Below are 13,282 nucleotides of genomic sequence, written 5' to 3' on the forward strand. Positions count from 1 at the left end.
TATAGTATTTTTCTTAATTATTACAGTTATAAGTTATGATTGTGGCATTTAATCAAACTGGAAATCACTTCATTGTCATATTTAATGTAGAGATACCATTTTAAAGTATAACTTTATAACAATATTTTTGTTTTGTTTTGAACACTACAGAGTTAATAATTTCCTGGTAACCCACAAGATTATTCCATGAAATTTTTAATAATCAAGGTTCATGTTTTAGTATTAGCATGGTAGATATGGGGATACTAAAAACTGTTCCCTTAGGACTTTAGTGAAAGGTTATCATTATGTAATATATTACAGATCATGTGTATTACTTAGCTAAGTGCACAGCTAACTTAAAGAGAATGTAAAAATTATATAGAAAAAAATCAAATGACTTCTTTTTATCTATCACCCTATGCTACATAGTTGTTAGGAAATTTGCCTAGATTGCTGTCATTACTGCCTGGTAGAAATAATCTTTATAAATGAGCTGAACAAAATAACTTCTAATATATTTTTCCTTTCCTCTACAATGATGCTTAGCTGAATTTCCCAATTACATAGGTACATTTATATCCTGGTAATGATTAGTGAAATGTAAGGACTCACAGCTATGTCATTGATTACTACATCGATCTCTGTATCTTCAGATGCTAATGAAATATGTAATCAATAGTTTGTTTTCCTCTTGGCCATAGATAGTCCCTTTAAGTTAATGTCTCTTTGATCACACCATGCTCAGGACTTTGTCTTGATATATCTATATTTGGCTGTTTAAAATATACTCTAATATCAAATTCATCAAATTCATTAATCTGATTTTTTTCAATAAAATTTGGTTTCTTTTCTGTCCTCATAGAAGGTAATCCTGGAATGTGGCTGCTAAGGTGATAGGATAGGTAAAGAACTCAGAGTTTATGGGCTGGCCAAGAAATAATTTTATCTATCTGAGTCATAAGTGTTTGTGCATATACCATGATACTTTTGTCAATATGTTAATATACTGATAAATACACGCATTTAACTAGAAACTGATGGGGTGAAGGAAGGCAAATATTTGCTAAGGATTGGTGGGTTGTTTATGCAGCATAGAATGTGGGCACCATTCACCCCTTCTCTGCTTCTGCCATTCAACACACAATGAGGGATAGCTCCAGTCCCTCATCATGCAAAAAAAATCACTGTTTATTATGATTGCTGTCTTACTTACCAGCTATGTGGCCTTAGGCAACTAGCTTGGCATCTTCTGATCCCTTATTTTGTAAAATTGGAATAATAATTTCTACCTGACAAGATAATCTTTGAAACTTGATAGAAAATGGTTGAGAAAGTACATAGCAGAGTGAGTATGGCATAGAGTCCTCCCAACAATAATGGTTAACTCTCGATCAAAGTTACTTAGAAATGAGTGTCTTCACCCTTCTTCCATTCTGTACAAAGGAATCATTACATTTCTTGTTTCCTAACCTTCCAGTCTCTTAACAATCTCTATGTCTGATAAGATAATTTCTCTTTTCCTGTCTTCTACTCCTTTGCTGCCACCAATCTTCAGGAAGAGTTTGGGGAGATATAACTCTAGGTGGCCTTTTACCCAATGTCACATTTCTTTGTTGATGTGAACATAAACCTTAGACAAAATCTTGTGAATATTTTTAGTACAAATGGAAGAATGATGAGCCATCATTTCTATAAAGGAGACTTATATTGAAAATTTTAGCATGCTTTCCATTGTATCTGTAACAGCATGGAATAAACAAGGTCTAATACCCTGGAAATCCACCTGGCATTATCTGCTGCATGCTGCTTTAATGTTCAGTTGTATAATTAGAACTAGTTTTCTTTTCTATCATTTTTTAAATGCTGAATTTATTTAATATTTAGAGATTGTATTGAGCAAAGAATTGTGTCTCCAGACCTCTGTGGAAGGACTTGTAGCATTAATAATAGTGTACTATTGTAGCCAAAACCCAAGGGGAAAAAAATTAAAGTGACAGGTAGATTTGAGAGTTCACAAACAGACTTCCAGAGGAATTAAATGACAAGGAAGATGTAAACTACCGCTTTCTTAACCTTTTGAGCATATTCATTGAGGAGAGCAGATGGAAGCAAGTTTAGAAGGATTTTTACAGCTCTTACGGATTTAGAAGGCTATTTATTAAAGTCTCTTGTCTTGTCAATGCATTGCCTTTGTTGCAAACCATCCATCTCTTTGGTCTGTCTTTCATTGTGGTTTTGCAAAAGAAATGCAACTGACATTATAAAGCTATTTTATATAGTGCAGCACGCTGAATTATTATTAATTGAAGGAGAAAGCATGCTTTGGATAGAACATTAGTTTCCTGTTTTACAATCATGTCACCATTGATCTTTTAATTGTTCCAGATGAGCATTTTGTCTCCTTGCCTCATCCCTGTCTCCTTATTCGTTGTAAATTTGATCTAGCAATTAGTAATATTCTCATTTACATTTCCCTAGATATGATCTGTACTTTTCAGTTCAATTTGGTATGCTCACAGTAGTTTTCAATTTCTTTTTCAACACAAGTCATAAAACCCTTTTTTCATGTCAAAGAAGAACAAGGAAGGGATAAACCCAACTGCTTAGGCCAGATGGTGAGAAACCAGACCATGGAGAAAAGAAATCACAGAGCCACTCAATTCCTATTTTGCTTCTGCCTTTCTTATCAAGGAGAATGATCTTCAAACTAGATGGGGTATAATAAAAACTATGGTTAAGGGGATTGAGGCCCATTTGGTGGTATTGTTAAAGTACCTGGCTGCTTTAAATTAGGCTAGACAAATCACATCCCAGAATTCTGCATGCACTGGCAGACGTTGATGTAGAACTACTTTTGGTTATTTTTGCAGAACCACGGGAATAACACTAGTGCTGGAGAACTGAAGGGAAAAAATCCTCTTCCAGTTTTTAAAAAACAAGGAAAGTATAAGCGGTTACTATCATCAATTGTTGAACTTCAGCAAACTTCCAGAATAGAAGTTTGAACAATTTATGACTATGTACAACAAAGAAGATGATGAATTCAGTAGAAATCAAGTTTCCTGCATTAAGGGTATTTTCTTCTCTGTTTGAGTTGCTAGATTAAGAAATGAAGGGAATTATGCAGAAATGGATGTTATGTAGAGATTTGCAAAATGTTTAGTACAGTCACGATTTACTCGTGGGAAATATTGAGAAAGGTAGAAATGGGGAGTTGTGATTGCACAGCCAGTACTGGTTAACAAATCAGTTTCTGTTTGGGAAAAGGAGGCTAATACACACGAAACAACTGGTGAACCATTAAAGCTAAATATGGTGTAGTGAGGAAAATATGAACAGAGAGACAATGAGAGCAATCCCTGGTAGATTGATTACAAAACATAAAAAAAAAAGAAAAAGAATAGAATTTGAAGTGGGCCTTGATGGATGGAGGAGACTGAAAAGACTAAAATGAGTAAGAAAAAAAAAAAGACATTAAAAATAAAGATAGTGGCATTGTGGCCATTCTTTGTACTTATTACACACTTCCTTGCAAGTATGTGTGTTCATCTCTTATTTTAGAGGATAGCAAAGGAATCTCTTTCCTTTTGGATTCCTTTAGTTGCAATGTTCCATATGCCTTTTATTTTTGAATGTTCCAAACTGTGCATTATACAGCTAGTATCCATCTTGTTTTCAGTGCTTTGCCTGAAATAGGGAATTTCCAATTGTCTGATGGTCCCAGAACTGCTCTACAGTGGCTAAGGACTGAAAATAGAAGGGTTACCTAAAGACTTCTGTAGTTCACACAGGCTTTCAGGATAACAGGGGGAACTTTTTTAAAACCCTTTTAATGAGTCTAGTTGTAACAAAATTAGTCCACCATTTAAAATCCTGTTATAACTCCTTTTGCCTCTTTGGAGATAGAGAGGGACAAATTATGCCCTAATTCATTTAAGGATGCATGTTCATAAAAAGAGCAAGTAAAAAGGATTCCTAAGAAAGAGGACTCAAGTAGAAGATAAGTTGATGGTGCTTACTTTTCATGAGCAAATATGTAGCCCATGAAATGGTTGTTTATATGTAATTTTGTGTGTTCCCTTGAGAACAAATAAAAATGTTAACCAGCCTTCTCCCACCTCATCTGGAGAAGTTTTCAAAGAAATTTCATAAACTGCTACAGGTGTATGTGACTCTGGAGAGCAAAAGGTGCAACCTTTTGCCCCTCGTCTTTCCCACAAAACCCTGTGACTCATCTTTGTATGTAACAGGTCCTTATCAACATGTGTGGAATTAATGACACACTAAGCTACTGCAGAGCAAGACTATGGTGTTCATTTAGTGTTCTGACTAAAATAAGCAATAAGTGTGTGCATGTGTGTATGTGTATATACATTTTTGTGTGTAAAGGGGGACAAAGTGAGAACAACAGAACTATGTATATAAAATTAATAAAAGAAAAAAGTAGTGTGGCTATGGTTGATTCTCTAAGTGTCTAAGATCCTGCAATAGCTCCTTAGTACCATCCCATCTTTGTTTCTTTTTTTTTGTTTTTTCTTTTTAATTTTAATTTTAATTTTTTTTTTGATTTTTTTCTTAATTTTATTTTGTTGATATACAATGTGGTTGATTATTGTGGCCCATTACCGAAACCTCCCTCCCTCCTCCCTCGCCCCCCTCCCTCCCAACAATGTCCTTTCTGTTTGCTTGTTGTATCAACTTCAAGTAATTGCAGTTGTTATGTCTTCTCTCCCCCCACCCCGGTTTTTTTTTTTTTTTGTGTGTGTGTGTGTGTGTGTGTGTGTGTGTGTGTGTGTGTGAATTTATTTATTTATTTTTAGCTCCCACCAATAAGTGAGAACATGTGGTATTTCTCTGTGCCAGACTCGTTTCACTTAATGTAATTCTCTCAAGGCCCATCCATGTTGTTGCAAATGGCAGTATTTCATTCATTTTTATAGCTGAGTAGTATTCCATTGTGTAGATGTACCACATTTTCCGTATCCACTCATCCGATGATGGACATTTGGGCTGGTTCCAACTCTTGGCTATTATTGTAAAGAGTGCTGCGATGAACATTGGGGAACAGGTATACCTTCGACCTGATGATTTCCATTCCTCTGGGTATATTCCCAGCAGTGGGATAGCTGGGTCCTATGGTAGATCTATCTGCAATGGTTTGAGGAACCTCCATACCATTTTCCATAGAGGCTGCACCATTTTGCAGTCCCACCAACAATGTATGAGAGTTCCTTTTACTCCGCAACCTCGCCAGCATTTATCGTTCAGAGTCTTTTGGATTTTAGCCATCCTAACTGGGGTGAGATGGTCTCTCAGTGTAGTTTTGATTTTCATTTCCCGGATGCTGAGTGATGTTGAGCATTTTTTCATATGTCTGTTGGCCATTTGTATATCTTCCTGAGAGAAATGCCTACTTAGCTCTTTTGCCCATTTTTTAATTGGGTTGCTTGGTTTTTTTTTTTTTTTTTTTTGTAAAGTTGTTTGAGTTCCTTGTATATTCCGGATATTAATCCTTTGTCAGATGTGTATTTTGCAAATATTTTCTCCCACTCTGTTGGTTGTCTTTTAACTCTGTTAATTGTTTCTTTTGCTGTGCAGAAGCTCTTTAGTTTGATATAATCCCATTTGTTTATTTTTCCTTTGGTTGCCCATGCTTTTAGGGTCATATTCATGAAGTCTGTGTCCAGTCCTATTTCCTTAAGTGTCTCTCCTATGTTTTCTTTAAGAAGTTTTATTGTTTCAGGGTGTATATTAAATTCTTTAATCCATTTTGAGTTGAGTTTAGTGTATGGTGAAAGGTATGGGTCTAGTTTCATTCTCCTGCATATTGATATCCAGTTCTCCCAGCACCATTTGCTAAAGAGGCAATCTCTTCCCCAGTGCATAGGCTTGGTGCCTTTGTCGAAGATCAGATGGCAGTAAGTGTGTGGGTTGATTTCTGGATTCTCTATTCTATTCCATTGGTCAGTGTGTCTGTTTTTATGCCAGTACCATACTGTTTTGGTTATTATAGCTTTGTAGTATAGCTTAAAGTCAGGTAGTGTTATGCCTACCGCTTTATTTTTTTTGCTCAGCATTGCTTTGGCTATGCGTGGTCTTTTGTTATTCCATATAAATGTCTGGATAGTTCTTTCCATTTCTGAGAAAAATGTCATTGGAATTTTGATGTGGATTGCATTGAATTTGTATATCACTTTGGGTAGTATGGACATTTTCACTATGTTGATTCTTCCAATCCAAGAGCATGGGATATCTTTCCATCTTCTTGTATCCTCTCTAATTTCTCTCAGCAGTGGTTTGTAGTTCTCATTATAGAGATTTTTCACATCCTTGGTTAACTCAGTTCCTAAGTATTTTATTTTTTTGGAAATTAGAAATGAAAAAGGTGATATTACAACTGATTCATCTGAAATACAAGGAATCATTCGAGACTACTATAAACAACTATACACCAACAAGTTTGAAAATCTGGAGGAAATGGATAAATTTCTGGACACACACAAGCTCCCAAAACCGAGCCATGAAGATATAGAAAATCTGAACAGACCAATAACAATAAAGGAGATTGAAGCTGTTATCAGAAAGCTCCCAACAAAGAAATGCCCAGGACCAGATGGATTCACAGCAGAATTTTACCAAACATTCAAAGAGGAATTGACACCAATTCTTTACAAACTATTCCAAAAGATTGAAACGGACGCAAATCTCCCAAACTCATTCTATGAAGCAAACATCATCCTGATACCAAAACCAGGTAAAGATATAACCAAAAAAGAAAACTACAGGCCGATATCCTTGATGAATATAGATGCAAAAACCCTCACTAAAATACTAGCAAACAGAATACAGCAACACATACGTAAAATTATTCACCACGATTAAGTGGGATTCATCCCAGGGATGCAAGGTTGGTTCAACATACGCATATCAATAAGTGCGATACACCATATTAATAAAATCAAACACAAGGACCATATGATCAGCTCTATAGATGCCGAAAAAGCATTTGATAAAATTCAACACCCATTCATGACAAAGACCCTCTATAAGTTAGGTATAGAGGGAAAGTATCTCAACATAATTAAAGCCATATATGATAAACCCACCGCCAATATCATCCTGAATGGGGAAAAGCTGAAAGCTTTTCCTTTAAGAACAGGAACTAGACAAGGATGCCCACTCTCACCACTCCTATTCAACATAGTGTTGGAAGTACTAGCCAGAGCAATCAGAGAAGAGAAGGAAATAAAGGGCATCCAGATTGGAAAAGATGAAGTCAAACTGTCCCTGTTTGCAGATGACATGATCCTATATATCGAACAGCCTAAAGCCTCTACAAAAAAACTCTTGGAGGTGATAAATGACTTCAGCACAGTAGCAGGATACAAAATCAACACACAAAAATCAGTAGCATTTCTATTCTCCAATAGTGAACATGCAGAAAGAGAAATCAAGAAAGCCTGCCCATTTACAATAGCCACCATCTTTGTTTCTAATAGCCCTTTACTTGAGGGCCTCCAGGACTTTGAGGAATTTCAAAATATCAGCAACATAATATTTGGGGAATTATTATCAGGCATGGCAAGCTAGATTATGGATTTGTAGCAAATAATAAAACATGTCAGTAGCTTAAAATGAAAAGGTTTATTTCTCACTACATTGTGTGTTCATTGTTCATTGCAAGTCATCAGAGGGTGTCCGCAGGTGGTACTCAGTCAGAGACCAGTACTGTCGGAGGCTTGATCTTGATACCTGCTTCATTGTGCAAAGAGGCCAGGAAAAGAGGACACGGGAACTATATACATGCTTCTGATAGAAAATGCTATTTTGCTTACATTTTATTTCCCATGACCATGCTGAGTTCAAATGGGCAGAGAACTCTAATCTGAGAGAATTACCCTAATGATACCACTGTTACATTCCCAAAAACTCCTGTTTCCTCAGTAATAAATCACTTGTCTATGGCTCATAAACTTATACAAATTCTTTGTTAATAGGTTTACTTTTTAGCCTATATAGGATCATAGAAAAGTAAGTGTATATATTGATTACATCATGTTTAAATAGTCTTCCTTTATGTCTTGAAAAACTATCCACTTCAGGTTGAAAGGATTTAAGCATCTCTAACTGAGTGAACAAGTTTTTTTATCATATTTATTTTTTTATCATATTTATTTTTAAAGATTGCTATCATATTTCTCCTAAACTTTTGTCTTACAAAACTGAAATATGTATTGAGTAAATACGATGTACTGACTGTGTGAAAAATATTACAAGAAAACACTATGTAACTCATTCTAACAGGGGAAGTAGCAGAAATTCATAAAATTTTATATAATATAAAATTAAGAAGATAAATGTAAAGGCTTCAGAGATTATGTTTGTCTCTAAAGTCAGGAAAGGGACCCCACAGTGAGGCACAAAAATAGTCCACAATCGGAATATGTATATTTACCCATATAAACATGGTAAACTATGGGATTATCCATTTTTTAAATTCCCACTTGATATAAACCATCAAAATAAATTTGCTTTACTTTATGCTGCAACAAAATGACCTCACCAAGGTTGTTTACTAAGAAAATAAAAACCAGCATTCCTGATGCCCACAGAATGTTGTGGATATTCCACAATAAGTAAAAGGCCCTTTGGGCAAGTTTTCCAAACTTTTGAGCCAAGTTGGACAAGTAAGTGATAGTAGCCTATGTCTGACTTTTATAATCTCTTGCCCCAGCATCCTGTAATTGCCAGTCATTAATAAAGAATCCAGTGGTTTCAGAGGCTCTGACTACTTCCTGAAGTCACGTGTGTTAATGAACCACAGCACAGCAAAGTTCCCCATAACTTCCATGAGTTGAGTGTACATCAAACATCATGAAAGATTAAAGGAGAGGGAAGACTTCTTTTAGGAAGTGTCATTTTAGCTCTGTGTGTGTGTGTGTGTGTGTGTGTGTGTATGTGTGTGAGTGTGTGTGTGCGCATGCGCATGTATACATAATGTTGGGGAGTATCAAGAGGAAGAAATAGCATGAGTGATTATTTTTGGTTGTTTATACCTTTATTTTTCCTTCCCTTTATAATTTCTGTAACTTCTCTAGCTGGCCATTTATTGAACTTTTCTTTTTCTTTTACATCTGTTTTCATGAGCCACAACCCAGAAACACAGAGACTACTTCAGTTATTCAGTTTTTTTTCAATCAATTTTAAATATATTTTCATCCAAAGAATATTTTGAAAAGTAACGAAAACCTTCTCACGAATTGTTTATGAACAAGAGATGAATTGACAATTGCTTGTGCTGTGTCCCATTGATTACTTATAAAGATAGGTTAATAGCTTCTGAGCAAAAACTTTGATAACCTGTGTTTTCCAACCTCTTAGGTAGATACCAGTCAGCTCTGATGAGTTACCTACCTTGGTTCGTCAATGCAATCTAGAACACCCTGCATACGTAGCACTCTTTGATTCCATACCTCTGTTCTATATGCTCCAAAGATCAAATTAATTTTTCCTGCATTGGATGGATGAGATATCTCTTCTCTTCACCTTTGAACATGACCTTTGTTCACAGTGATCTATGCTCCGTTATTCTCCATCTACCCTCCTTCCCTTGACAGACTTAAAAGACTACTCTTATAAATTATATACTACTACGTAAAGTGTTTTAAATCTCTTTTAGGTCTTTTTAATTCTGTCTTTTCCCCTACCTCACTCTAGGCTTTTACCCCCCACATTCTGGCATAATCAGTTAAGAAAATCTTTAACCCCTGAGATGGCTCATGTGATCTCTTTCCATGCATGTGCCAGTTACACATACCTAATTTATTAGCTGTTTTTAAAAATATTTTGTGATGCCTATAACTTAATTTGAAATACTTGCTTAAACATCGGCATTTAAGTATGAGTGATTTCTGCTACACTGTAGGGACAATCATCTAGTTAATCAGGGATCCATACTGACATTCTAAACAGGAAACTCACTCCAGAGAAGCTACTAATAGCCATTCTATTATCATTATCTTTGACCAACACCAAAGGCTTTGACAATTAGAAACATGAATAAAAATGGGTTTTCATTGGTGAAATTAGTGGCTTGTTAATAAGCATAATGGATTGTAGAAATGGGCTCTTATCAACAAAATAAGTGGAATTGAAGGTATATGAATTAGCTAGAATATTGTGAAGGTAGCTGTTGCTCATTTAGTGTGCCTGTCCAGGCTTGACCCCTAAATGATCTTGTGTCCAAGCCTTTAAGGGGATTTCTGGGTTTTTGTTGCTAACTATAAAGGTAATGGAATGATTCCTCTAGAATATTAGTATAGTTATTTCAAGTGATTCATCATTCTAGGTGTGGTCCAATTACTTCAAAAGACAGAGATCTTTGACTTCATCAACTTATAGAAGAGCTTGTGTGAATAGTTTTGTGCCCACTTATTAATAAATACTTACTTAAGTGTCTGGAGGATTGGCAGAATTAGCAACGAGCCTCTTTTAAATGTAATTTTGTGTCAGGACCATGTTACAACATGCACAGACATTGACTTTTGGTGGCATTTATTATTTACCCATGGACCTCAAACTCTATGCTGGGTGAAGTTGGTTTCTGACACCTGCATTGCTAATTCCAAGTAAAATGTTTCTGGAGATTCTCATGAGGGATTTTGAGACAGCCACCAAGTCTCTTAAAGAATATATACCAATAATTATTTTCAAATATTTCTTAACAAAACCTAAATTTTACCTTAATTTCTTGTTTTCTAAATTTAAACATACTAGTGAAGAATAGTTTGTGTTGTTCAACAGCAGGCAAGAGATTGTGAGGCCTTTTTTTGTTTTAAATATTTAATTGACAAATAATAAACAAAGTTCTCCTTTTTTCAATTCCACATATAAGTGAAATCATACAATCTTTGTCTTTCTGTGCCTGGCTTATTTCACTCGTCATAATGTCCTCCAGGTCCAGATTCTTTTCTTTTTAAGACTGAGTGATATTCCATTGTGCGTGTGTGCGTGTGCGTGTGTGTGCGTGTGTGTGTGTGTGTGTGTGTATCACATTTTCTTTATCCATTCATCTGTCAATGAACACTTACATATCTTGGCTACTGTGAATAATAATACAAGTGAACATGGATACAGATATCTCCTCAAGATACTAATTTTAATTCCAGAAGTAGAATTGTTGGATCATATGGTGGTTCTATTTTTAGTTTTTGGAGGAACCTCCATACTGTTTCCCATAATGGCTATCTCAATTTATATTCCCACCAATTTAGTGCAAAGGCTCCCTTTGCTCCATACCTTTGCCAAAACTTAGTTCATATTTTTATAATAGCTATCCTAACGGATGTGAGGTGATATTTCATTGTGGCTTTGATTTTTATTTTTCTGATGATTAGTGATGTTGAGTGCTTTTTTATATACTTGTTGGACATTTGTATGTATTCTTTTGAAGAATGTCTGTTCAGGTCCTTTGCCCTTTTTAAAATTGTTTTATTTGTTTTTTTCCTATTGAGTTCTGTTAGTTCCTTAAATATTTCAAGTATTAACTCCTTATCAGATGTATGGTTCACGAATATTTTCTTCCATTCCATAATTTGTCTTTTCACTCTGCTGATTATTTCCTTTGCTGTGCAAAACTTTTTAGCTCAATGTAATCTTATTTGTCTGTTGTTGCTTTTGTTGTCTTGCTTTTGGGGTCACAGCCCAAAACTCATTGCCCAGAGATTTCCCATATGTTTTCTTCTAGTAGTTTAAGTTTCAAGTCTTATATTTAAATCTAATTCACTTTAAGCTGGTTTGTGTATATGGTATGAGATAAGGATTTAATTTTATTTTTCTGCATATGGATATCCAGATTTTCTGGCTTTATTTTCATTTGTTGAAGAAACTGTCCTTTCCATGTTGTGTATTCTTGGCACCTTTGTCTAAAATCAATTGGGTGTAAATATTTCTGGGCTTTCTATTCTGTTCCATTGGTCTATGTGTCTGTTTTTATGCCAGTTCAATGCTGTTTTTATTATTTTAGCTTTGTAGTATATCTTGAAGTCAGGGTGTGTGATGCCTCCAGCTTTGTCCTTTTTGTTCAAGAGAGCTTTGGATATTTGGGGTCTTTTGTCATTCCATACAAATTTTAGGATTTTTTTTTCCTACTATTTCTGTGTAAAATACCATTGGAATTTTTATAGAGATTGCATGGAATCCATAGATCCCTTAGAGTAATATGGACATTTTAACAATATTAATTCTTTCAATCCATGAACATGGGATATCTTTCCATTTATTTCAGTTTTCTTCAATTTCTTTCATGAGTGTTTTATAGTTTTCAGTTTACAGGTCTTTCACCTTTTTTGGTTAAATTTATTCCTAAGTATGTTATTATTTTTTTTGTGTGATGCTATTATAAATATGATTGTTCTCTTAATTTCTTTTTTAGACAGTTTCTTGTTAGTCTACAGAAACACAACTAACTTTTGTATATTGAATTCATATTCTGCAACTTTACTGAATATGTTTGCTATTTCTAATATTTTTGTATGTGTAAAATTTTTAGGGCTATATATATATTTTTAGGGCTATATATATATATATATATATATATATATATATATATATATATATGATCATGCCATCTGTGAACAGAGACAATTTAACTTTTTCCTTTTCAATTTGTATGCCTTTTCTTTTATTTCTTTTTCTTTTTTATCTTGTCTGATTGCTCTTTCTAGAAGTGACAAGAAGTGAGCAAGAGTGAGCAGCCTTATCTTATCTTGTTCCTGATCTTAGAGGAAAAGCTTTCAGCTTTTCACCATTGAGTATGATTAGCTGTGGACTTAATATATATGGCCTTTATTGTGGTGAGGTATATTACTTCTATACCTAATTTATTGAGTGTTTTTATGATGAAAGGATGTTGAATTTTTCTAAATGCTTTTCTGCATCTGTTGAGATGATTATATGTTTTTTTCCTTCATTCTGTTAATGTGGTATATCACATTTACTGATTTACATATGTTGAACTATCCTTGCATCCCAAGGATGAATCCCACTTGATCATGGTGCGTGATCCATTTAATGTGCTGTTGAATTCAGTTCTCTGGTTTTTTTGTTTTTTTTTTTTGAGGATTTTTACATGTATGTTCACCAGGGATATTTGACTGTTATTTTTTTTATTCCTTGTGGTATCTTTATCTGGCTTTGGCATATGGGCAATTGCAAAATGAGTTTGGATGTTTTCCCTGTACTCCAATTCTTTCGGAAGAGTTTGAGAAGGACTGGCATTAATTCTTCTGTAAATGTTTGG

The 13,282-nt window shown here is 34.7% G+C and overlaps 1 protein-coding gene across 5 annotated transcripts in view; it reads left to right on the forward strand.

Annotated features, from left to right (window-relative positions):
* CTNNA3 (catenin alpha 3) overlaps positions 1-13,282 on the forward strand; it is a 1,664,900-nt gene that overhangs the window by 1,116,122 nt on the left and 535,496 nt on the right. The window contains exon 13 of one of the 5 annotated variants that reach the window (XM_063101679.1): positions 2,853-2,936. The exons of the other annotated variants lie outside the window; for them this stretch is intronic. Coding sequence (XP_062957749.1) covers positions 2,853-2,866 — 14 coding nt within the window. The 3' untranslated portion in view covers positions 2,867-2,936. Of the gene's footprint in view, positions 1-2,852; positions 2,937-13,282 lie in introns of those variants that run through there. 5 annotated transcript variants of the gene reach the window in all.

Source organism: Cynocephalus volans, chromosome 7 (assembly GCF_027409185.1).
Source record: "Cynocephalus volans isolate mCynVol1 chromosome 7, mCynVol1.pri, whole genome shotgun sequence".
NCBI classification, from domain to species: domain Eukaryota; kingdom Metazoa; phylum Chordata; class Mammalia; order Dermoptera; family Cynocephalidae; genus Cynocephalus; species Cynocephalus volans.